At 39.5% G+C, this 24,258-nt stretch overlaps 1 protein-coding gene across 2 annotated transcripts; it reads left to right on the forward strand.

Annotated features, from left to right (window-relative positions):
• Nucleotides 1–13,376: 13,376 nt before the first annotated feature.
• LOC149936214 (NPC intracellular cholesterol transporter 1-like) lies at nucleotides 13,377–22,733 on the forward strand. 2 transcript variants are annotated; one of them, XM_090153952.1, is made up of 23 exons: nucleotides 13,377–13,551; nucleotides 13,867–14,023; nucleotides 14,082–14,319; nucleotides 14,391–14,621; nucleotides 14,685–14,923; nucleotides 14,994–15,342; nucleotides 15,405–15,543; nucleotides 15,613–15,839; nucleotides 15,907–16,098; nucleotides 16,160–16,220; nucleotides 16,285–16,419; nucleotides 16,489–16,671; nucleotides 16,736–16,978; nucleotides 17,064–17,201; nucleotides 17,263–17,352; nucleotides 18,404–18,594; nucleotides 18,655–18,770; nucleotides 18,836–18,953; nucleotides 19,032–19,476; nucleotides 19,550–19,663; nucleotides 19,728–19,887; nucleotides 22,402–22,490; nucleotides 22,561–22,733. In XM_090153952.1, the coding sequence occupies exons 1-23, from the start codon at nucleotides 13,498–13,500 to the stop codon at nucleotides 22,570–22,572; spliced, it is 3,921 nt and encodes a 1,306-aa protein (XP_090010078.1). In that variant the 5' UTR covers nucleotides 13,377–13,497; the 3' UTR covers nucleotides 22,573–22,733. The 2 variants fall into 2 exon arrangements, with proteins under 2 accessions (XP_090010078.1, XP_090010080.1); XM_090153954.1 differs by having other exon boundaries at nucleotides 13,458–13,551; nucleotides 13,871–14,023.
• The last annotated feature ends 1,525 nt before the right edge of the window (nucleotides 22,734–24,258 follow it).

Raw genomic sequence — 24,258 nt, forward strand, 5'->3', positions numbered from 1 at the left:
TGGTCTCGGTTACCGTACACGTAAAGAAATTCGTGCACAGATACTCGTGGTCTACACGTGTTGGTCTCGGTTACCGTACACGTAACGAAATTCGTGCACCAATACTCGTGGTCTACACGTGTTGGTCTCGGTTACCGTACACGTAACGAAATTCGTACACAGATACTCGTGGTCTACACGTGTTGGTCTCGGTTACCGTACACGTAACGAAATTCGTGCACAAATACTCGTGGTCTACACGTGTTGGTCTCGGTTACCGTACACGTAAAGAAATTCGTACACAGATACTCGTGGTCTACACGTGTTGGTCTCGGTTACCGTACACGTAACGAAATTCGTGCACAAATACTCGTGGTCTACACGTGTTGGTCTCGGTTACCGTACACGTAAAGAAATTCGTGCACAAATACTCGTGGCCTTCACGTGTGGATTTCGGTTACCGTACACGTAAAGAAATTCGTGCACAAATACTCGTGGCCTTCACGTGTGGATTTCGGTTACCGTACACGTAAAGAAATTCGTGCACAAATACTCGTGGCCTTCACGTGTGGATTTCGGTTACCGCACACGTAAAGAAATTCGTGCACAAATACTCGTGGCCTTCACGTGTGGATTTCGGTTACCGCACACGTAACGAAATTCGTACACAGATACTCGTGGTCTACACGTGTTGGTCTCGGTTACCGTACACGTAAAGAAATTCGTGCACAAATACTCGTGGCCTTCACGTGTGGATTTCGGTTACCGCACACGTAACGAAATTCGTACACAGATACTCGTGGTCTACACGTGTTGGTCTCGGTTACCGTACACGTAACGAAATTCGTGCACAAATACTCGTGGTCTACACGTGTTGGTCTCGGTTACCGTACACGTAAAGAAATTCGTGCACAAATACTCGTGGCCTTCACGTGTGGATTTCGGTTACCGCACACGTAACGAAATTCGTACACAGATACTCGTGGTCTACACGTGTTGGTCTCGGTTACCGTACACGTAACGAAATTCGTGCACAAATACTCGTGGTCTACACGTGTTGGTCTCGGTTACCGTACACGTAAAGAAATTCGTGCACAAATACTCGTGGCCTTCACGTGTGGATTTCGGTTACCGCACACGTAACGAAATTCGTGCACAGATACTCGTGGTCTACACGTGTTGGTCTCGGTTACCGTACACGTAACGAAATTCGTGCACAAATACTCGTGGTCTACACGTGTTGGTCTCGGTTACCGTACACGTAAAGAAATTCGTGCACAAATACTCGTGGCCTTCACGTGTGGATTTCGGTTACCGCACACGTAACGAAATTCGTACACAAATACTCGTGGTCTACACGTGTTGGTCTCGGTTACCGTACACGTAAAGAAATTCGTGCACAAATACTCGTGGCCTTCACGTGTGGATTTCGGTTACCGCACACGTAACGAAATTCGTACACAGATACTCGTGGTCTACACGTGTTGGTCTCGGTTACCGTACACGTAACGAAATTCGTGCACAAATACTCGTGGTCTACACGTGTTGGTCTCGGTTACCGTACACGTAAAGAAATTCGTGCACAAATACTCGTGGCCTTCACGTGTGGATTTCGGTTACCGCACACGTAACGAAATTCGTACACAGATACTCGTGGTCTACACGTGTTGGTCTCGGTTACCGTACACGTAACGAAATTCGTGCACAAATACTCGTGGTCTACACGTGTTGGTCTCGGTTACCGTACACGTAAAGAAATTCGTGCACAAATACTCGTGGCCTTCACGTGTGGATTTCGGTTACCGCACACGTAACGAAATTCGTACACAAATACTCGTGGTCTACACGTGTTGGTCTCGGTTACCGTACACGTAACGAAATTCGTGCACAAATACTCGCCTTATAGTATTTCACGTTTGCAAAATGGTCTACAGGAGGGTGTGTTTGCTAAGTGTACCGCACAAAATATAATTAATAAGGAACTTAATTATCTATGTACATGGTAAATTATCATAGGCGAAGATATTATTAAATGTAATTTTTTCACCTAAAGTTTATTTTACAAAGTTTTGTTTTTCATTCAGGCTGTTAAATAAGAGTTATTGAGGATTTTGTTATATTTATGTCAGTGTTAAGTATCTAGTTTGTTTTAGGCCCTTACCCAAGTAGCAAAGCCACGTGTAAATTTCATGGATATTTGGTAAATTTAATGGAATACACGTGTTTCTTTGGGTTGCCGAACACGAAATTAAATTAGTGTAAAATTACACGTGACCTACGCGTGTTGATTCGGGTTACCGCACACGAGATTTAATTAGTGTAAATGTATACGTGACCTACGCGTGTTGCTTTGGGTTACCGCACACGAAATTAAATGATTGTAAATTTACACATGATGTACGCGTGTTGCTTTGGGTTACCATACACGAAATTAAATTAGAGTAAATTGACACGTGAGCTACACGTGTTGATTTGGGTTACAACATGAAAACAAATTAATTAATTAAATTTACACGTGATCTAGGCGTGAATGGAAGATATACCACGGAATTTAACTTTTGTAATGTATCACTCCATCTTGTAAATATAGTACACTATCTGAGGTACCCGGTATTTCCCTCGAAAATATGCCTTTTTGTAATAGAGTCTAATAGAAGAATGCTTTAAAAAAAGATATCAAAATAAATTACTAAACATAATTAGTACAAATCACGTATAAAATTTATATATTTAAAAATGAGTATAAAATTAATTTGATTAAAGAGATTTAAATTAAAAATTACTCTTATAAAATAAAAAATACAGAGAACAATGTAGTCGTTTAAATAAATAATTATTGACCCCTTAATACTGTAACCTCAACAAATTAACACCAAAAATGAAAATTACATTCCTCGAACTTCAATGCCAAGACTCGAGCCCGTGCCCTGTCAAATGTCACTCATTAGACGAGTATCTTAACTAGTCTATTACACCATATGTTGCTTCTAAAAATAAACAACGAGTATATCACCATCGACGAGAGTGACGCCGCACGGTGGTCGTACGTACCATCGTAGCCATTTTACTTTTCTCTGCTAAGCGATAGAAGAGGATAAATTCGGTCGGTGTATTAGTTTATTTAATAGCATAAAAAATTGTATATTATGATAAATCCTTCAAGCAAGAATTCACCAAAGGTAGGCATGAGCCTTTTTATTAAACTGTAAATTATGTTATATTCTTATGGTTAAATAAAATTTTGGTGAGATCATTAAAGAATGGTTGAAACAAGCGACCGATATAATTTAAAGATCGAGCAAGGGCAAAGGTAAAAAACAAAACAAAACCTTAAACGCTGAACAACAAGTAGAAAACAACAAGAACAATGAGGATTGCGAAAAGTAATCATCTTGTTAAAATTTTGAATTTCATTTGACAAAATCGCCTGTAAAGTTTATTTGACTAATTTTTAATCAAAGGAAAACTGATTCGTTCATAATTGTACCACTATCCCACTACAATACATTTTTTATTCTACGATTTTTCGTTATGAATTTGGTTGTTTGAACTTGTTTCTTAAACAGTAGAAAAATATTAATAAGGCCTTATTGTATCGTTCATTTTCGATGTCAAATAAGCACCGCAAAATATTTGTCAGCAACTATTAAACAAGTGTTTGATTGGTGTTGAGGAAGTGTAAGTAGGGTGTTGAGGAAGTGTAAGAAGGGTGTTGAGGAAGTGTATAATACGTATTTGGGTGGTGTTATTAAAGTGTAAGGTTGGTGTTCAAATGGTGTTATTTTAGTGTTAACAAGTGTAACATTGGTGGTTAAAAGGTGTTAAGATAGTGTAATGTCAGTAATTGAAAGGTGTTGAAGAGGTGTTTTTAGTTTTTTACTCGTGTTACTCACGTGGATAATAAATGCGTACACACGTGATTTAGGCGGACATGATCCATCGTGGACACACATGGATGTAACACGTGAAATAAATTATTTCAAAACTCGTGTAACTCACGTGGATAATAAATGCGTACACACGTGATTTAGGCGGACATGATCCATCGTGGACACACGTGGATGTAACACGTGAAATAAATTATTTCAAAACTCGTGTTACTCACGTGGATAATAAATGCGTACATACGTGATTTAGGCGGACATGATCCATCGTGGACACACGTGGATGTAACACGTGAAATAAATTATTTCAAAACTCGTGAAAAACACGTGATTTTGCTACCTGGGTACTCTTAGAGAGCGAGAGCAACTCAGTTGCTCTTTTCTTAGAAGGTCCAGGGATAAACTCCTTGGCATGCCTCTGACCATCCAACTCAAGCCAAAGCCTGAACTGTCTCTCAGCCATAATGTCATGCACATGACTGCGAACCAGGCCATTGGGTATTGGAATAGCAGGTTCAGCACCCAAGAACCTATAGCCTCCGCACCCTCCTTGGCCAGACTGTCGGCACTTTCATTACCATGATACCCCCTATGACCAGGCACCCTATTATGGGTGCCCAGTTCTGAAAGGAGATGGGGGCTGTTCTCAAACTCCTGTAATGTTGACACAGGCCAGCCTTTACACGAGCTTAGAAATAATACTAAACTGATTAAGAGCCTTAAAGGCAGCCTGGCTGTCCGAGAAAATCTGAGCAGTCTTGACCCGAGACTTCTTTTTAAGACAGAATTCTACACAGAAGCAAATGACAGAAATCTCTGCCCGAAAAACCGTAGCAAAATCGCCGAGGCCCTCAAAAACTTCTTAGTCTGACAGTATACTCCAGCTCCCATCCCCCGAGTGAATCTTGGAGCCATCCGTGAACCAAACAATTTCACCCTTGCTTCCAAAAATTGTGTTGCCAGTCCAGTCTAAGCGACTTGGAAAGTAAAAACTAAACAGCTTTTCAAAGTGTAACTTTGGAACCATGTTGTCAATCAATAAGTTCGGTAAATGACCAGAATATTGTCGAAACAATTTGGTGTCGCTACATTCCCAATTAGCAGACCTCCACCAACCATTATGTAGTAACCGATAGGCACTCGTAATTGCAATCTCCTCTGTATAAAGATGGAGCGGTGGAATATTCAGGAGCACCTCCAGAGAAGCGCTTGGGGCTGTTCTCATAACTCCTGTAATGCTAACACAGGCCAGCCTTTGCACCGTGCGTAATGCAGCCTGAACTGACTTAAGCACTACCCTCGAATACCAAACCAATGCTGCATACGTCAGCATGGGCCTGATTATCATAATATAGATCCGATAAACAGCCTTTGGGCTAAGACCCCAATACTTGCTTATGGTACCCCTTACTCTCCAGAATAACATTTTAGCCTTCCTGATAATAAGATCAAGATGAGGCTTCCATTTTAGCTTGCTGTCGAGAATGACACCGATGTATTTTACCTCAGTTGAACACCAAAATGGTCCCAAAGAATGAAATATAGTTGAACTAGTTCTGTACCTTTCTCCGAGTGAAGGAAACCAGGCTCGGCTTATCAGTATTGACCAGCATTCCACAGAGATGAGAGCTTTTCTCATCATAGCCTAAATGGTTCGTGGGAATTTCCCAGTAATAATCACCGCAACATCGTCGGCGTAACCAAAGCCGCGACAGCCGTCCCTGTTTAGCCCCACCGAGAGCTCATCCACAACCAGGCACCACAGCAGGGGTAAGAGAACACCCCCTTAGGGGCAGCCCGGGCTAGTGGTGACCCTCAGTGATTCGCCAAGCAAGGAGGCCGTCACGACCCGACCAGTCAGCATAGAATCGATCCATAGACACAACGTATCATTGATAACGAAACGCTTAGCAGCCTTAAGAATGACAGCCTTAGAGACTTTATCAAAAGCCCCCTCGATGTCCAGAAACACAGCTAACGCTATTTCTTTGAACTCAGTTGCACGTGCAAGGCAATTAAGTATGCCATGAAGCAGATTTTCCCTTTTAATAGGCATACTGAGCATCAGAGAGGGGTGTAACACTAAGAACCTCCTCTCTAATATGTCTAGCAACTAATTTCTCCAGACCTTTTAGGAGAAATGAAGTTAGACTGATTGGTCTAAATGCCTTAGCCTCGAGATATCTAGTTTTCCCGGCTTCTGGATTTTTGATCCAGACATCCTTATTCCTGAAGGCAACCTTGACTGGTTTCGCTAGTTTCCTGGCTTTTATTACTAAAAGTTTCGTGCCCTCCACAACACAGTCATTCTGGTCAAAGGCCTTCCTTAACCACTTCACAGTTGGGGCATCACCACAGAGGTAGGTAATGGCACCTCCGGCCAGGTGGAAATTCCTGATCAGCGGAAGAGGTTCACCCGAAGGTGTCTCATCAAGCCATCTTTTACAATGGCCATCTTAAGCAACCCTACTGCATCCTTGTAGGACTTAGGAGGCAGACGCTCCGTAGCCTTTTTGGCCGCAGATTGGGAAGGTCCAGGCGAGTGATTGGAGTCCTCCAGCCTGAGCCTCTTAAGTGTAGGGGTTTCTTTGTCACCGAAGGGTGACTGAACCTCCTTCTTAGCAAGCCTTGCAGCCTTGCGGCGTACAATCATAAGTAATATACGCGTTTTTACACGAAACTTGGTTCAATGGTTCCACTTTAAGATATAAAATATTGAGTATAGTGTTTTGGTCATGCCTGGGGAAGTAGCTTAACACATTATACGCATACGATGTGGAACTTAATTATATTATGGCTGGGCTGACTTATTCTATAACATAACCTACCACCTTTTGATTATGTTCCACTTTTCATACCAAAAATGATATTAACGATTTTCTCTGTTGAATATCAATATTCTTTCGTTTTATTCGTTTCCGGGGCTTATATGCATGGTGTCTTCTTATTGTTAAACGGCCTCGGAGATTCGCGGGCGTTTTAAAAAATATCAACAAGTCCATCCAACTAAATCAACATTCAAATTTGAAACTAGCTGAAGGAAAATCCACCGGACGGACGGAAGAAAAATAACCAAATAAGGCTAGAAATCAGGACTTGCATGATCTCACCTAAAGTCTGCAGTAGACGAAATTTTACAGTTACTTTATCTTTTGCTTCTTTTGTAACTTTAATATATTAAAAAAAAAGAATGTAACTTTAATATATTTGAAACAAAAGAATAAAAGAATATAACTTTAATATATTTTAAAAAAAGAATGTAACTTTAATATATTTAAAAAAATAATGTAACTTTAATATATTTAAAACAAAAGAATGTAACTTTAATATATTTAAAAAAAGATTGTAACTTAATTATATTTAAAAAAGAATGTAACTTAAATATATTTAAAACAAATTGTCAATTTCACTAAAGGGAGTTTGGTCTTGTTCCCCCTAAATTCATCCCCTGTTCCTCTCCCCGTACAGAACTGCCAGACACTTGTGAGCCCAACTTAAAAAGGTTTCCCTCTCCAATACGCTATAATTTAGCATAGGATCCAAGGCTTAGGCTGACCATATAATATGGTACGTCACTATTCCGCATTGCTTAGGTTTTAACAGATTTTAACAATATCGAAAAACCTTTTCAAGTGCTCCGAAAAACCAATTCCCGATTCTGAAATTTGTTCCTGCGTCGACTGCGAAAATACTTGTAAATTGAACGACATCGCCAAAAGGTTAAATGTTACTTTTAAAAGGTTTTTACATCATGCAGAATACGCAAAAGATTGTTATTGATTTTCCAGGGATATACAAAAAATGCGGGTAATTTTTGTGGATATTAGGGAACGTTGTTACGTTTGTCGCTTCCTTTTTTTTTAACGGTAGGCATTTAATGAAATGGAAACGTTGTTGGAGCACGTTGTCAAGTCAGGAAGTGCCTTAAGAAGAAAGCATCTATCATCACGTAAGGTGGTCCGAAATCTATTGCAGCTAGGAGCAACAAACACAACTAGAACGCAGCTAGCCTCTAAACACGCTAACGCAGTGTTGTGTACAAATTTCATTGGACGAGCCTTTACGCTGAACCTTTTACGGAATGGGGGAAGACAATTTCCGAATTTTCCCCTTCCGACGGCAGCAGGCGCTAAAGCGTCTAACCTATGAAAAATGTACCCAAGAAAATGCACGACTTTTGACGGGTTGCGTTCTTCTTGTGTGGGGTGCTGTGTTTGTTGCTTCTAGATTGCAGCAACAAGTTAGTTCGAAATGAACAAACATTTGCTGTGCCCAGAGCTGTAAGTGTCTTTTTAATAGACCGATACGCATTTGACAAAAGTGAAGATCCTCCAGCCTGAGCCTCTTAAGTGTAGGGGTTTCTTTGTCACCGAAGGGTGACTGAACCTCCTTCTTAGCAAGCCTTGCAGCCTTGCGGCGTACAATCATAAGTAATATACGCGTTTTTACACGAAACTTGGTTCAATGGTTCCACTTTAAGATATAAAATATTGAGTATAGTGTTTTGGTCATGCCTGGGGAAGTAGCTTAACACATTATACGCATACGATGTGGAACTTAATTATATTATGGCTGGGCTGACTTATTCTATAACATAACCTACCACCTTTTGATTATGTTCCACTTTTCATACCAAAAATGATATTAACGATTTTCTCTGTTGAATATCAATATTCTTTCGTTTTATTCGTTTCCGGGGCTTATATGCATGGTGTCTTCTTATTGTTAAACGGCCTCGGAGATTCGCGGGCGTTTTAAAAAATATCAACAAGTCCATCCAACTAAATCAACATTCAAATTTGAAACTAGCTGAAGGAAAATCCACCGGACGGACGGAAGAAAAATAACCAAATAAGGCTAGAAATCAGGACTTGCATGATCTCACCTAAAGTCTGCAGTAGACGAAATTTTACAGTTACTTTATCTTTTGCTTCTTTTGTAACTTTAATATATTAAAAAAAAAGAATGTAACTTTAATATATTTGAAACAAAAGAATAAAAGAATATAACTTTAATATATTTTAAAAAAAGAATGTAACTTTAATATATTTAAAAAAATAATGTAACTTTAATATATTTAAAACAAAAGAATGTAACTTTAATATATTTAAAAAAAGATTGTAACTTAATTATATTTAAAAAAGAATGTAACTTAAATATATTTAAAACAAATTGTCAATTTCACTAAAGGGAGTTTGGTCTTGTTCCCCCTAAATTCATCCCCTGTTCCTCTCCCCGTACAGAACTGCCAGACACTTGTGAGCCCAACTTAAAAAGGTTTCCCTCTCCAATACGCTATAATTTAGCATAGGATCCAAGGCTTAGGCTGACCATATAATATGGTACGTCACTATTCCGCATTGCTTAGGTTTTAACAGATTTTAACAATATCGAAAAACCTTTTCAAGTGCTCCGAAAAACCAATTCCCGATTCTGAAATTTGTTCCTGCGTCGACTGCGAAAATACTTGTAAATTGAACGACATCGCCAAAAGGTTAAATGTTACTTTTAAAAGGTTTTTACATCATGCAGAATACGCAAAAGATTGTTATTGATTTTCCAGGGATATACAAAAAATGCGGGTAATTTTTGTGGATATTAGGGAACGTTGTTACGTTTGTCGCTTCCTTTTTTTTTAACGGTAGGCATTTAATGAAATGGAAACGTTGTTGGAGCACGTTGTCAAGTCAGGAAGTGCCTTAAGAAGAAAGCATCTATCATCACGTAAGGTGGTCCGAAATCTATTGCAGCTAGGAGCAACAAACACAACTAGAACGCAGCTAGCCTCTAAACACGCTAACGCAGTGTTGTGTACAAATTTCATTGGACGAGCCTTTACGCTGAACCTTTTACGGAATGGGGGAAGACAATTTCCGAATTTTCCCCTTCCGACGGCAGCAGGCGCTAAAGCGTCTAACCTATGAAAAATGTACCCAAGAAAATGCACGACTTTTGACGGGTTGCGTTCTTCTTGTGTGGGGTGCTGTGTTTGTTGCTTCTAGATTGCAGCAACAAGTTAGTTCGAAATGAACAAACATTTGCTGTGCCCAGAGCTGTAAGTGTCTTTTTAATAGACCGATACGCATTTGACAAAAGTGAAGATCCTTTCAAGGGGGTAACGCCATTTGAGGCCAATTTTCAAATAACTTAAGTCTTACCAGATGGCACCATCAGTCCGAATCGTAAAAATTTTAAATTATTAGTAAACCACGAAAAAGCAATTTTCGTGTTCATTTCATGTTGATTTGTTTTCCACGTTTAGCCTTTGTTTATTGTTTGTACCTAAAACATCGCTTATAATAAAGAAGTATTTATTCCCTTCCAAACAAACATTTTAAATTGGCGCCATCTAGTATAAATAAAAGCTTTAAAATTGAGCCCCTAAAGGCTTCGCTTTATATGTTTGTTTCCCTGAAAGCAATTTGAATCGGTCTATTTTTGGTAGATAGAAATTTAGCAAGTGTGTATATCTAACATTATCACGCTTAAGTATGCCTCTGTATAACATTTTCATAGAAAAAATTGACGCGTTTTTCGTCACGGCGTTGGAAGTGGTTTAAACAAGGTTTCATTAAAGAAAATGTTACTTATTTGTGATTTTGTTACGTATGCCCGTACCTAACATAAACAAGATGGTCCAGCCTTATTATAAGTTTAACATCGAATGTGTTTAGCTATTTGATCTGGCTCGTCTACAACCCTGATCAAAAAGGTGGGACTTAGCGGGCTATCTATTGGTGCATCATTTACATTTAAGGAAGATTTTCGCGTCGAAGTTAAAAATTGTGATAAACCTATCGTAGAATTTTGGGTCAACGCTGATTATAGCGCCGTTTTTGCATTTAGAAAAATAAGAAAAGACGTCTTTGAATTTACGGCAACGCTACTGTTTCAACTTAGAAATCGAAACCAAAACCGTGATCGAAAAAGAGTTAAACAAAATTAACGTCTTGAGGCCGGTTTACTTTCGTAAAAGTTCACCGAAATTACTGGAAAGGTCCAATTAAAAGTGCCGCCAAATCGTCACTAATTAGGTTTAATTGACGGAACATGTCTTATTAGTATTTTGGAAGAGAAACGTCTTTGATAGGTAGTCCTGATCGATAACTATCAAATACGCTGCAAATTATGACGACGCCAACACCCAACTAGAGCTCGGCGTTTGGATAAGAAATAATCACTTTATTTATTTTTATCCACAAACGAAAATTATCCGGGAAAAAACGATTATTTTACATGTTAAATTGCTATATAGCCGTGGATAATATCAATGGATAAACAGTTAATCGTAATTTTTATGGTTAATCAAAACTTTAGCGGTTAATTTATCTGTTTCGCCGAGCGCTACACCCAACTACGCTTCGGGTCAAAACCAAAATTCCACTCGAAATATTTAGATGTGATTAGTTTCACATCGAAATAAACAACAAACGTTATTTCAAACTTCGAAAGCATTTTCATTTTCCTTTTAGCCAAATGACAAAAGATGGCGGAGGAGGGTTCTCAGGCGAACTCACCTGGAAGTTCCGAAGACTATTTATTTATACGGTTAGTATTGAAACAAGACGATTAGCTGAAGAACACGTTATATCTTTAAGAAAGATGAAAATGTATGTATTAGAAAATGTATGTATTAGAAAATATCTCTTGGCTGTATAGTTTTTAGATTTTACATTCTGAGACAGTTTTAGCTGGAAATTGGCACGCATTGGAATCCGCCTTAAAGCAACTCAATTAGCTCTTTTTTTCAACAGATGTCGCTATCGTCGTATTCAAAACAAGGTAGTTAAGCTACATTTTGACCCCACACGGGCCACACGTTGATTGAATCGTTTTTAATTTGGTCAATAACATAAATTATTGTTTTTTCAACAATATTTTTTACATGGGATATATAGTTTAGGTTAAAGTGCACTAAATAGAGCATAAGTTGCCTAAATATAATAGTCTACAATGGCTCTCTGACGACGTTATCATTTCGCTATTTTGAATTTTAGTTTCCTTGGCCATTAAGAGATGGCACTAGGCTCTCCACTAAATTCGTTTTTTTTTTGAAGAATCGGATAGATTCTTGGCCATCTCTAATAACAGGGGCCTTTTCATAATACAGGTGGCAATGATAGAGCCGAGTGACGACAGTTGCTTTGAGGCTACGAAGGCAAAATCTCAATTCTTAGAGTCTAGATTGATTTATCTCTAGCAAAATTACGCTATATACGTTACTTACTTACTCTATTACGTTTCGCGAATACCGTGGGTGCCGTATCAGGTGGCGCCCTTATCGATTTAATTTCTTGGTCTCCGTAAGAACGAGGGGTTTTTAATCTATAGACTGAAATGAAAGTTGAAAACTAAGCAAAGATCAAAAGGTCTTCTCGAGCACCTTCTCTGTAACCCGAGTATTATTAAAACACTATCACTGCCCCCCCCCTCAAATAAAGATAACCGAAAATTAACAAGAGTTCCCGGTTAAGTATTTCGTTATCAGTCCCCTTCTTTCTTACGTGTTTAATAATATGGAAAAAATTGTAACTAAATTTTGAAGTGGTTAAACAAATCTTTTTCAAACAATTCCACATTGTATAAAACTTTACATTATTTCCAAGAATAGTGCTTTGAAGTAAAATATTTTAAACGTTTTTGCCTGAACTTATCACGGCCCTTTAATTATCTCTATTCGTAAAACAGATTTGAGTGATTGAAATAGAAAATATCGTAGTAATGGCACGTGTTATCGTAACGTGGATTTTCAGTTATTGTAATCGTTTATCCTCGTGTCAAATTGAATAAGACTGCGGTTTGAGGGATATTTTGTCGTAAGCCCACACGAGTATATGTAAAAAATTGTGAGAAATGCAAATGCTTTTGCGAATGAATATACTCTTTCTCAAGAAGTTAAGTTAGAAGAAACCACCTATGGACTGTGCGAAAGATGATAAAATACGCGAAAAAGTAGATTAGTCCATAATTAAAAGGGATAATATAGCTATAATTTAGGGTTTAGCTATATTATCCCTTTTAATTATGGACTAATCTACTTTTTCGCGTATTTTATCTTTCTCAGGAAATCTGATATCATCCAGAAGTGAGAAAATTTACAAGTAAAATTTTAATCCAAAAAATACCCTTTGTTAGTTTGTGAAAGTATTTGGACCCCAGCTCGTAAAAGTTATACGTGAAAATGGAAAGAAATCAAAAATCTATTTTAAAAATTATATTGCTCGCGAGATATTTTTATGGTCACTTCAAGATACTTTCGCTGATTAAGTGAAAAATTCATGGCGCAATCAGTTTTATCGTGATATACACGTAAAGTCAATGGCTGGCTTCCTCTCAGGCGCGATTGTTTCCATATTCGGCTCTAATCTGATATTGTTTACCTAATCTCGAAGGATACAAAAACTACCCTTATCTCACTTAATGAAAAGGTATATCTAATATTACCCAAAAAAAGATAACTATAAAGTGACGGGTCGTTCTTTCTCTCTCTTCAAACCAGAGACGTTGCTTGGCATTTTAAGAAAACCCAGTTTTTGAGATGGACTGATTATTTTAAAGAGTCATTTTCTACATTTGGAGATCTTATTCTGACGGAATCTTCTATTTTACCGCGAGAAATCTTAAAATCTCGTTAATGAAGATAATATCGAAATTCACCGCTTTCGCGGTGGTCTTATTTCTGACGCGCGTAAGTAATGATTATCAAATTTCTCTCCTCAACCACTTTTAAATCTTAGAAATTTTAGGTTAGATTTTAATTTAACAATTAAGTCATATAAGATAAATAGTTTAGACGCGCCGTACCAAAGGCGGACTGACCAGGTGTTGAGGTGAGCAAAATCCCACCCAATTTCGGTTTTAGGGCCGGCGATTTGAATAGTGGTTTGTTGTGGTCAAGAGAGTGTTACGCTCACTCGCGTGGCTGGACCTTCTTAGTCCGCCCCTGCGTCGCAATCTTTAATAAAAAGCCTTAATTCTAACACTTCTATCGATTCTAAATCAGATAGCGGCGGAAAGGGGGAAATGCGTCATGCGAGGCCCTTGCGTCACAACGTCTAAAGGAGGAATTAACTGCTTAGACCGTCGGCCATCGGAGCGTTTGACAAATTCCTCTTACTTGGAGCTACTCAGACCAGAGTGTCCCAGTCTATTTCAAGATGGTAAAAGTTGATTCAACTTCCGCCGAAACAGAGAACTTCATTATTGTCTCTATTGTAGGAGACAACCCGTTGTTATGCTGCTCCGAGCTGCAAATCGTGGACATGGTCAAAAACTTCGGGACAGCCGAAAAACTCTTATCCCGTTGTCCATCTTGCTACTCTAACTTCAGGAAGATATTCTGCAACTTCGCCTGCTCTCCAAACCAGGACGAATTCGTCCAGGCGGACGAAACGAAATTCAACGCCACACTCAACAAATACATCGTCACGGCAACCTCTTTTTATATCGGCAAAACGTAAGCTCCATTGTTTAAATCGAAATATGAGTTGCCAATTCGAGGGAAATCCTGGAATACTATTAATATAGGTTCGTCGAGGATATGTACACTTCGTGCAGCAACGTTAAGTTGAATCCTTCTTCCAACGCCGTCGATTTAATGTGCGGCAAGTTTGGGAAAAACTGCAACGCGCAGAGATGGGTGGATTTCATCGGTGATCCGAAAGCCTTCGCGCCCTTCAGAATCACCTTTAAACTGACGGACGAACCTTTGAAAATCAATGGAAAAACTATGAACCCGGCGATAGAACCCACCTTTAAGTACGTCGTTATCTAGCACTGCCTACGTTTTAACAGATTTTAACAATGGGGGAACCTTTTCAGTTGCTCCGAAAAACCAACGCCCGATTCCGAAATTTGTTCTTGCTTGGACTGCGAAGATACCTGCAAATTGAACGACATCACGAGTCAAATAAAACTACCTCCCGAAAACGTCAAACCGACTCTTTGGGGAATGGACACGATGTCGGTGGTCACCGCTATTTTCGGAGCCGTTATGGCCGTGGTTATCTTGATTGCTTTCATCATCCAGATTCGTTCTCAAGGCGCTTCCAAAGGGAAATGTAACGGATCCGCACACCTACCCAGCCACACTAAATAGAAAATCACATTAATTTTTTAAATATAATTTAGGTAATATTAGCAAAAAGGTTGGAAGCGAAGCGCACTTGGATAAGAACGGAAGTAACGACGACTTTTCGCACGGGCTTAAACCAGCCATTGGGCTTCGCGGGGAATACCGAGCTTCTTGTTTGGATAAGATTGGCACCAAAATGGAGAAAGGCCTTCAACGCCTTTTCCAAAGTTGGGGGACCTTCGTGGCCAAAAATCCTTTGAAAGTGATGATTCCAGCCTTCCTCTTGAGTGTGATTCTTAGCCTGGGAATCATCAAGTACCAAGTAACAACGGACCCCGTGGAACTCTGGGCGTCTCCCACCAGTCGCGCTAGGCAAGATCTGGATTACTTCAACACGCACTTCAGGTAATAATTATTCAACTCGCGACTGTTTCAGACAGAGATATATCCCTCCATCTTTAAACCAGGCCTTTCTATCGCGTGGAACAAGTGATCATAACACCTACCAACACGATGGACTTCGAAGCCAATAATACGGAGATTCCTGGTGGAGACAGCGAAAACAAAACCTGGGGTCCAGTCTTCGAACGAAGGTTCTTCTTAGAGGTAGTTTACCATAGCGTTATTTCCGATAATCCTCGAGGATGGCCGCTTAAAAGTACAATTATTTTGAAGGCGTACAAGTTACAACGCGACGTGGAGGCGTTAAAAGTGCCAGTCAAAGATAAGACGGGCGAATGGAAAAATATTACCCTCCGAGACATTTGCTTACAGCCACTCTCTCCCTTCAAGAAAGAGTGCATCATTCAGAGTGTCTTCCTGTTCTACGATACGTTTAAAATAAACACCGACGTCTCGAATTATTCCGAAGATTACTTGCAAAGATACAAAGATTGCATCAAGTTCGTCTCGCACACAATGCCGCTTCCGTAAGCCATTAGTTCTCAAATAATTTTATATCCGTGATAGTCAGGACGGAAAGACGGCTTGTTTCGGGAGTTACGGAGGACCCCTACAACCGTCTCAAGTCGCTTTCGGCAGTTACGACGTCCTCGATAAATTGGATTTGTATCACACCTCCAAAGCTCTGGTCATCACCCTTCCCGTTCTGAACAACGTCAAGAAAGATGACAACGAGAACGCCTTGGCTTGGGAAACGGAGTAATCCATTGTATACAAATTAATCTACCTATTCAAACGAAACTAATTCGCCGAATCCTAGGTTCATTAAGTACATGGTCAATGTGAACAGCACCCTCATGAGTGTCGCGTTTAAAGCCGAGGTAGGTCCAGTACAAGCAATCAGTCGGAGTTTACGACTGGTAGCTGACGCGTTTCCCCCATTAGCGATCGGTTGAAGACGAATTGGAACGAACCAGTCAGGGAGATATTCCAGTGGTAGCGGCTAGTTACTTGATCATGTTCGTTTACATCGCCCTAGCTCTGGGAGATTTGGATTTCAGTAGCTTAGGCTCCCTTCTGGTAACTTTAATAAGCCGATCTATTTCGGTCTACTTTGTAGATAAACAAATATAACGTTCTTCTTTACAGACTCACACTAAAGTCTCGCTAGGTTTCGTCGGTGTCTTGATAGTGTTGATTTCAGTGTCGTCGTCCCTGGGCGTCTTCTTTTTCGCCGGAGTTCCAGCTACTCTAATCATCGTGGAAGTGATTCCGTTTTTGGTGCTAGCTGTAGGTGTTGACAATATCTTCATACTGGTTCAAGCCTTCCAAGTAAGAGTCGAATCACATCGAAGTATCAAACGTCAACTGTATCTCCGTTCATTCTTCCCGCTAGAGAGACGAAAGACAACCGAACGAAACGATGGAAGAACATATCGGTCGAGTGGTGGGTGAAGTCGCCCCCAGTATGATGTTGTCCAGCGTTTCCATGTCTTGTTGTTTCTTCATCGGATCCCTGACTGACGCCCCCGCCGTTAAGATCTTCGCCCTGTACGCGGGTGTCGCCCTCTTGATCAACTTCTTCTTGCAAATGACGTGTTTCTTGGCTTTGTTTACCTTCGACACTCAAAGGGAGGAGGTAAAGTAACTCGCTCTTACCAGTAGTTTATAATATACCTTTAAGGTAAAAGTACTAACAAGTAAACGCAATGTCTTCATTGTAGAATAATAGACTGGACATGTTTTGTTGCGTGAAATCCAAAAGCAAGAAAAGGAACGTAAACCCGGAAAGTTTACTGTACAGATTCTTCAAAAATGTGTACACTCCGATGCTCCTCAATAATTACGTCAGGATAACTGTGGTACGTTTCCTGGAGCTACTTAATTCGTTTGCACGTATTCATCAGCTGTTTCTCAATTTAGCTTTTCGCCTTTCTGGGATGGTTATGCTCCTCTCTCGCCGTCATTGACAAAATTCAACTCGGACTCGATCAAGAATTGAGCATGCCTCTGGTGCGTCAAGTATATCGCAATCTATTCAATGGCGTATTTGAAGATTTTATTATACTCACCTAAGAGCAAGTTGAAGCCCTCGCGGGGCCCGCTTCCTTTACCCAGCGAAGTCTTGGCTTGGCTTATCACTTATAGGTCAAACCATAAGTAACATAATAACTATAAGTAAGACATTTTCTATTGTCTTAATACTAATTTCCTGACCGAACTTTTTTTCGACAATGACATTATGGTGAAGCTCCGACTTGGACTTGCACTCGAACTGAGTAGCGTGTTATCGTCCTTGTTAGTAGTAGTATATTTCACCTTGGGCATATTAAGATACTAGGGGGCTCTGTGTGGAGAACTAAAACTTGATTGAACGATAGCTCTGAAAATCAGTTTGGTGATAATTTTTGGTAATTATCATACTAATTGTTATTATGTTACTTATGGTAAAATTACAACAGTATCGCGATGGATGGACGTTGTGACCGATGTCACGTGTTTAGTCGGTGCTTATTTCTTCCTTGGGAGCGGTTATATATCTCCCAGCATTTGCTCTGGATACAGTCTATAGGCTAACTTCATTTTATAGTCCGTATCACTGACAATTAGACGACGATTCGTTGAAATCGCGCAAATAGGTGGTTAAACAAAATTCTCATCACCTGCCTTGGCACCATTCGCCATCCTGTAGACAAAACTTTCAATAGAAAACCTCTCATCTTTGGTATTATAGTGAAATATGACCAAAGAAAAACATAGATTTCAAGAAATGGGGAAGGGATAACGTCAAGTTTAGGCGTTGCTTTATTGCGAATAGACTAAATCCATATATTGGCTCTCTCAACTCGTATTCTAGCGAGAGCTCAATCTAATATATATTTCAGAAAGTTTGTTTGTCTGTCTGTCTCGCTATAAGCGTCAACCCCTTTTGCCTTAGAGCGCCCGAAATTTGGATCAATTGTTCTCAATGTGGCCTATCGTATCAAGCTTCAGGAACGCCCAAAATGCGAAGTTACGCCACTAAATATCTCGGCACGAAATTAACCCGATTTATCGCCAACAGGACTCTTACATGTTAAAGTACTTCAAATATCTCAACGAATACTTGACGGTGGGACCTCCTCTTTACTTGGTGGTCACCGATGGCTATAATTACAGCGACAAAGACGCCCAGAATCGAATATGCGGCATGGCCGGCTGCGATTCCAATTCCTTAGTGGCCTACAGCCAAGGAATGCAAAAATACAGAAACAGGTAAGAAGTTCGGGACATTTCCTTTGGCCAAAATAGCGGAGCACTAATATGTTTCCACAGAACCTACATAGCTACGGCGGTCAACTCGTGGCTCGACGACTACATCGACTACATGAAAGCCCCCAGTTGTTGCATGATACACACGGAAACAAAACACAAGTGTACACCGGCACAAAGTAGGTCAAATCCTATTCCTTTTAACGCGGTTAATATTGGAAGAATAATTTAACTTAATATTCAGTTGAATTCAATGAATGCGAGCCATGCGACCCGAAAGCCAGAAGACCAATTGGGGAAGAATTCGACAAACACATCGGCTACTTCATCTCGGATATTCCCGACGAGAACTGTCCTAGAGCGTAAGCAGTCTCTAAAATCCTTAAAAACAAACGCGGAAACCTAGCTGATTATTATTATATACTTTTATCCTTTACCAGAGGTCGAGCGCAGTACAAAGATTCGATCGAGATAAAGAACGTCTCTGGAGTGGACAGCATCGGAGCTACCAATTTCATGACGTACCACACCGTATTGAAGACATCCGAGGATTTCTACAAAGCCTTAGAATGGGCCAGAACCCTGTCGGACGAGCTGACCAAAACCATCCGTGGAAACGATACGGACGTCGAAGCCAGAGTCTTTCCTTACAGTCTCGTCCACGTCTTCTTCGAACAGTACTTGGGCATCTGGTGGGAGACCTTGAAGAGCCTGGCTTTCTCTCTGGCGGTCATCTTCCTGGTCATCTTCGTCGTCTTGGGCTTCGACGTCTTTTCCGCCTTAATCGTGATCATCACCATAGCCATGATTATCGTTAACCTAATGGGTCTCATGTACTGGTGGAACATCCAATTGAACGCCGTCTCTTTGGTCAATCTGGTTGTGGTATGTTTTTTTTTTTATAAATAGATCCATACCACGGTCGTTCTTGTTCTAATAAAAACTACGGCCGTACCAGGGGGTTGGCATCTCGGTCGAGTTCTGTTCGCATTTAGCCAGGTGTTTTACTTTAAGCCCCGAACCGAACAAGATAGAGCGAGCTAGAGAAGCGTTGACGAAAATGGGAAGTTCCGTAAGTAACGCCGTAAAAGTGTAAAGAAAAAGGTGTCTGATCAGTTTTTGGGTTCATCCGCTAGATACTCTCCGGGATAACGCTGACGGATTGCGGCATCCTAGCACTCGCTTTCGCCAAATCGGAAATATTCAAAGTTTTCTACTTCCGAATGTATTTGGGTATTATCGCTTTTGGAACGTTACACAGCCTCATTTTCCTGCCAGTGTTTTTAAGTTTATTCGGTAAGCTTACATAGACTTTGCTGGGCGCTGTCATTTTCTTTTCGCCTGTTCTCGGACTAAAAGTGTACTCTTTTTACCCTAAAACGTTTTATTCGCCTGTTCCGGGGATGAGAATTACTCCGTCTCATAAACTATTCGCTTGTTTCGGAGTATTAGGGCTACTCTTTTTACTCCTTCTGGAAAGGAGGTGTAAAGAGCGTAAATCGGATTTGGTCATCTGCTAGCCAGAATTTATCCGTTGAAAAGGCCACAGGCAGCCATTTTGGAAAAACGTTTTTACTCCGACTCAAACCACAGAATCGGAGTAAAATGACGTCATAGCCTTACTCTTCTTACCCTACTTCGAAATCCCGGAACAAGCTAAAAGAAACCACCAACTATAGCGTTATCTGAGAAAACAATTGTGATAAATCAGATATCAGATTACATTTACATTCAGATATTATCATCATATCAGTTGCTGTGGGTCAAAATTCAAACCAAATAGTTTAATGAATTGATTGTAAACAGACAGATGGATGGTGATCAGATAAGGTCCCCATAAGCAAAGGTCTAGGCCAAATTTTTGACGACCACATACCCGTTATTAAGAGGTAGCTATTCAAAATCTGCACCTCGAAGTGGCTACGTCCTTAACTACGCATTTCTGAAATAAATTTCGCAAAATACATTATGAATGCGCGCAAGCCGTGCCCGAACGTTTTTCAACTTAGAACCACGTTCGCCGGTGAAATCTCCGCCGAGGGCCCTTAGCACCGTAGCCAAGGCTTATTCGTAATTTTATCGCTTTAAAACTTAAAATTAGCACTTGTCTTTGCAAAATGATTTATCAGAACCTAAATCTGGCTATTAGAAATAAGAGTTGTGTTTCTGAAGGTATTTATTTTTCAAATGTGAAATTTAGACGCGGTTTGTTTGGCATTTATCAACCCGAGCGTGGCTGCAATACCAAGTAAGATATTATTTTAGATGTAGAAATTTTTAAAAAGAAGATGTTGCTACTGCCCTATCGTCGTACGTTAATTTTCTTCTCTACAGGACAACGCCGTTACCATGGGCCCCTATGGTAGCCCTTTACTTATAGGGACCTTATGATTGGCTTATGATTTTACATATCAAGATTTCAAGATTATATAGCTACTAAACGTAAAAGCCATAAAACTGCTCAGGTATATTGGGATAATAGGTCAGATACAAATTGAGCTCAGATTGCTGGATGAGAGGAATATAATAAATATACTCCATCTATCTAACCGCATTTAGTAGTCTAACCACTGGGTCAGAAATGGGAGTAGCTTCGTTGTGGTAACGATGGCAACGTGCCCGGGCCCAAAGCAATTTCGTTCGGCAACGATTTGAGCCTTTTTATTGTTTGCCAAGGGTTAGCACCAAATATATTTCGTAAAATATTTATACGCATATTTTCGATTAAATTAAAATAAGTGAAAATATTGATATTACACACCTTCGTTAATAATAATTAACCAATTTTGTACTTGTACAACTATTTTTCTAAGAATTACAACCAATTTTCTTTGCCGGTTAACCCGCGAAATAAAAGAAAAGCAGGGTTTTTCATTGGTGGTTATTCTGAAAAATTCCTTTTGCTTATAAAGGGACGTATATGCCTTGACAAATTTTAAATATGTAAATACGAGCGCCAAACCTTGCTCGGGTTAAATTTTTAAACAAATGTAAATATTCCATTTAAAGTATTGCTATTGAAAAATATTCTATTCACTTAGACAACCTTAGCCTTACCGGCAGTCGATTTGGAAAACACCGCGTTAAATAAGGATATGGTATTTATTTCACTGTAGCTATAGTAAAAGTAAATATACAGCCTACTGACAAACAACCCGACTGTCTAATGGCCAAAACCAAGTAAAAGCCCATTTTGGGAATTTCGGATTAAGCCCAGTTCACATTATACAATTAATTGGGCCACTTAATTGAAACCAACTAATTGTAAGCGAGAAAATTGTACAATGTGAACAGAAAAATTGTAACCATTGTTCCAACTTTTTCTGTTCACACTGTACAATTTTCTCGCTTACAATTAGTTGGTTTCAATTAAGTGGCCCAATTAATTGTATAGTGTGAACTGGGCTTTAGTAGTACAATTACAGTAAATTTTTTGTTAATAAGTTCTTTATACCGCAAGGAGAGCTGTGAAGTGGTTAGCACTTTCGCCTTGTACCAAAGAGTAGTCCGGGTTCGATTCCGACTTGTGGCACTATAGGTGAAAACTCGGAACAACTTCTTCCGCGTTGAGTTTGCTTGTTAAAGGGGTTTTATACATTATATATTGCTATATATGATATTATTATGTAATTAAAATAAAAAAATAATTACCTTGAGTTTAAAAAATGACGTTTACTAGTTTGTCATGGGACAGCAGTATCATGATAGCTATATGGTTGGTGCAAAATGGTGGCGCTCTCAAAGTCTATGAGAAATCACATTAAGCAATTAATTAATTAATTAATTATTATGGAATAACCGCTTGTTCAGGTCCACCGGTCAACAAGAAAAGAATGTACGAACATCGACGGTTGAAGAATCTACAATCGCAAGAAAGTATGGCCATGGAAAGTATTCGGGTAAAGGAGATTATAATTCGTTGTTCTAAACAAATTTAGAACGTGGAAGTAACGACGAATTTTTTTACAGGAAAGAAAATAATTTAATTAAAAATTTGGTTTGACGAATTTTGGACTTTCGCCGCTACAAAGTGTCGACAAGATTATTTTTATTTATCTTTTATTACGAAGTGTACTGGTACGTAAGCCATCGTGGATCTAATTTAAAAGCTACGAGGGATTTAAAGCTTAATAAAAGCCGTATGGAAAATGTCATTCTTTCTTTGTTTCGTACGTTCAAATTAATTAGGACACACTTTCTCTTTGAAAGGACGTTGGTCTTTTTTTTTTCAAAAATACGTTAGACAACAAAGAGGCGGCTTAAAATATGCAAATTCGAGAATATGACTCTCCTTTTATCTGAAAGTTGTACCGGTAATAGTCCTAACTTTCCCTGAGTAACTTTAAACTAGTAGCGGAGATATTCCCTTAAGTGATATTCAGCTCTGCCCATTGCGATACACGTAGACATATAACAAGCTGGTCAAGCTGGTAATAAATCTACACTTTATGCCTGGCGTTACTGCTTTTTGTATGGTAAATAATACCATGAGTCTATACAGGTTGTTTCAAAAGGTTATGCAAATATTTGAAGGAGTTGTAGGGGTTGAGTTGAGAAGTATGCCTGTTTTTGTCCCATTTTCCAACGATGAGTGAAAAGAGCGCCAGAGAGCTTAAAATTTTGGCCTACTATCCCCTGGAAGTAGGCTGCCACAAGCGCAAAACCAAGCAGCAGGGAAACGCGAACATTAAGGTTTGGGTTCGTGTGGTAGGTAAAAAAGGACTTTGTAAACAAATCGAGGTAACCAGCGTAAAAAAAGGACACTTAAACAATATTTAAAGTCCCTGTTGGTTGGTTTTGCGCTGGTTGCAGCCTACTTCCAGGGGCTAGTAGGCCACATTTTGAAGCTCTCTGCCGCTCCTTTAACTAATCGTAGGAAAATGAAAAAAAAAAAACAGGCATACTTCTCAACTCATCCTCAACAACTCCTTTTTGCATAAACTTTTGAAACACCCTGTATAACAAGCTGGTCAAGATAGTAATAAATCTACACTTTACGCGTTGCGTTACTGCTCTTTGCATGATAAATAATACCATGAGTCTATATATTTCCCATAAGTATCGCTTTTGAGGAAATATTTTACTGAGAGATAATTACGGAATGACGTCATTGCATTAAATAAATTGTCTCGTAGCTAGGCGCGGTTAAAGGCTACGCTAGAAGCCCGCTAAAGAGTCTGTATTGCAACAGGGATTCAGTAAAATTTTTGTAGCTTCAGTAATGGAATTGTCATACTTATGGATAATATTTTATAGACTTATGATAATACAGCATCTTTAGAGATTTTAATGCGATAGAAGTGATACGCGAATCGAAGAAATTTAGAGAACTCGCGGACACACCGTAGCAAGCTTGAGAAGGTGGGTACAGTTTCACTTTCAATGGGGGCTGAGGATAAGGCTTATTTATTGCGTAGATTAAGGCCACTATTAAAGAGGTTAAACACTCGATGTTACGAACGCGAATGTTTCTACAAGCTAAATTGTCAGTACTGTCAAAGTGGATTTCCTTAAGACTACGACGAAATCATTTGTAATCTTTGGAAAATTTTGTAATTTCGGACTAGTGTAATCTTTGAAATTGGTTTAGTTCGTGTCCAACAGAAAGACGCGTTTTTTGTTCCTTCAAGGAAACGTTAATTTGTTTCGGAGTTGGCGCCGTAACGT

The sequence above is a fragment of the Leiobunum rupestre genome, chromosome 7 (genome assembly GCF_980474605.1).
Source record: "Leiobunum rupestre chromosome 7, qqLeiRupe1.1.hap1, whole genome shotgun sequence".
Taxonomy (NCBI): domain Eukaryota; kingdom Metazoa; phylum Arthropoda; class Arachnida; order Opiliones; family Sclerosomatidae; genus Leiobunum; species Leiobunum rupestre.

Coding starts and splice junctions, on each gene's coding strand:
- LOC149936214 (XM_090153952.1), top strand. CDS start 13,498: ATGAAGATAATATCGAAATTCACCGCTTTCGCGGTGGTCTTATTTCTG. Junction 15,544..15,612: donor AACGAAGGTTCTTCTTAGAG/GTAGTTTACCAT, acceptor ATTATTTTGAAG/GCGTACAAGTTACAACGCGA. Junction 17,202..17,262: donor ATTACGTCAGGATAACTGTG/GTACGTTTCCTG, acceptor TTCTCAATTTAG/CTTTTCGCCTTTCTGGGATG.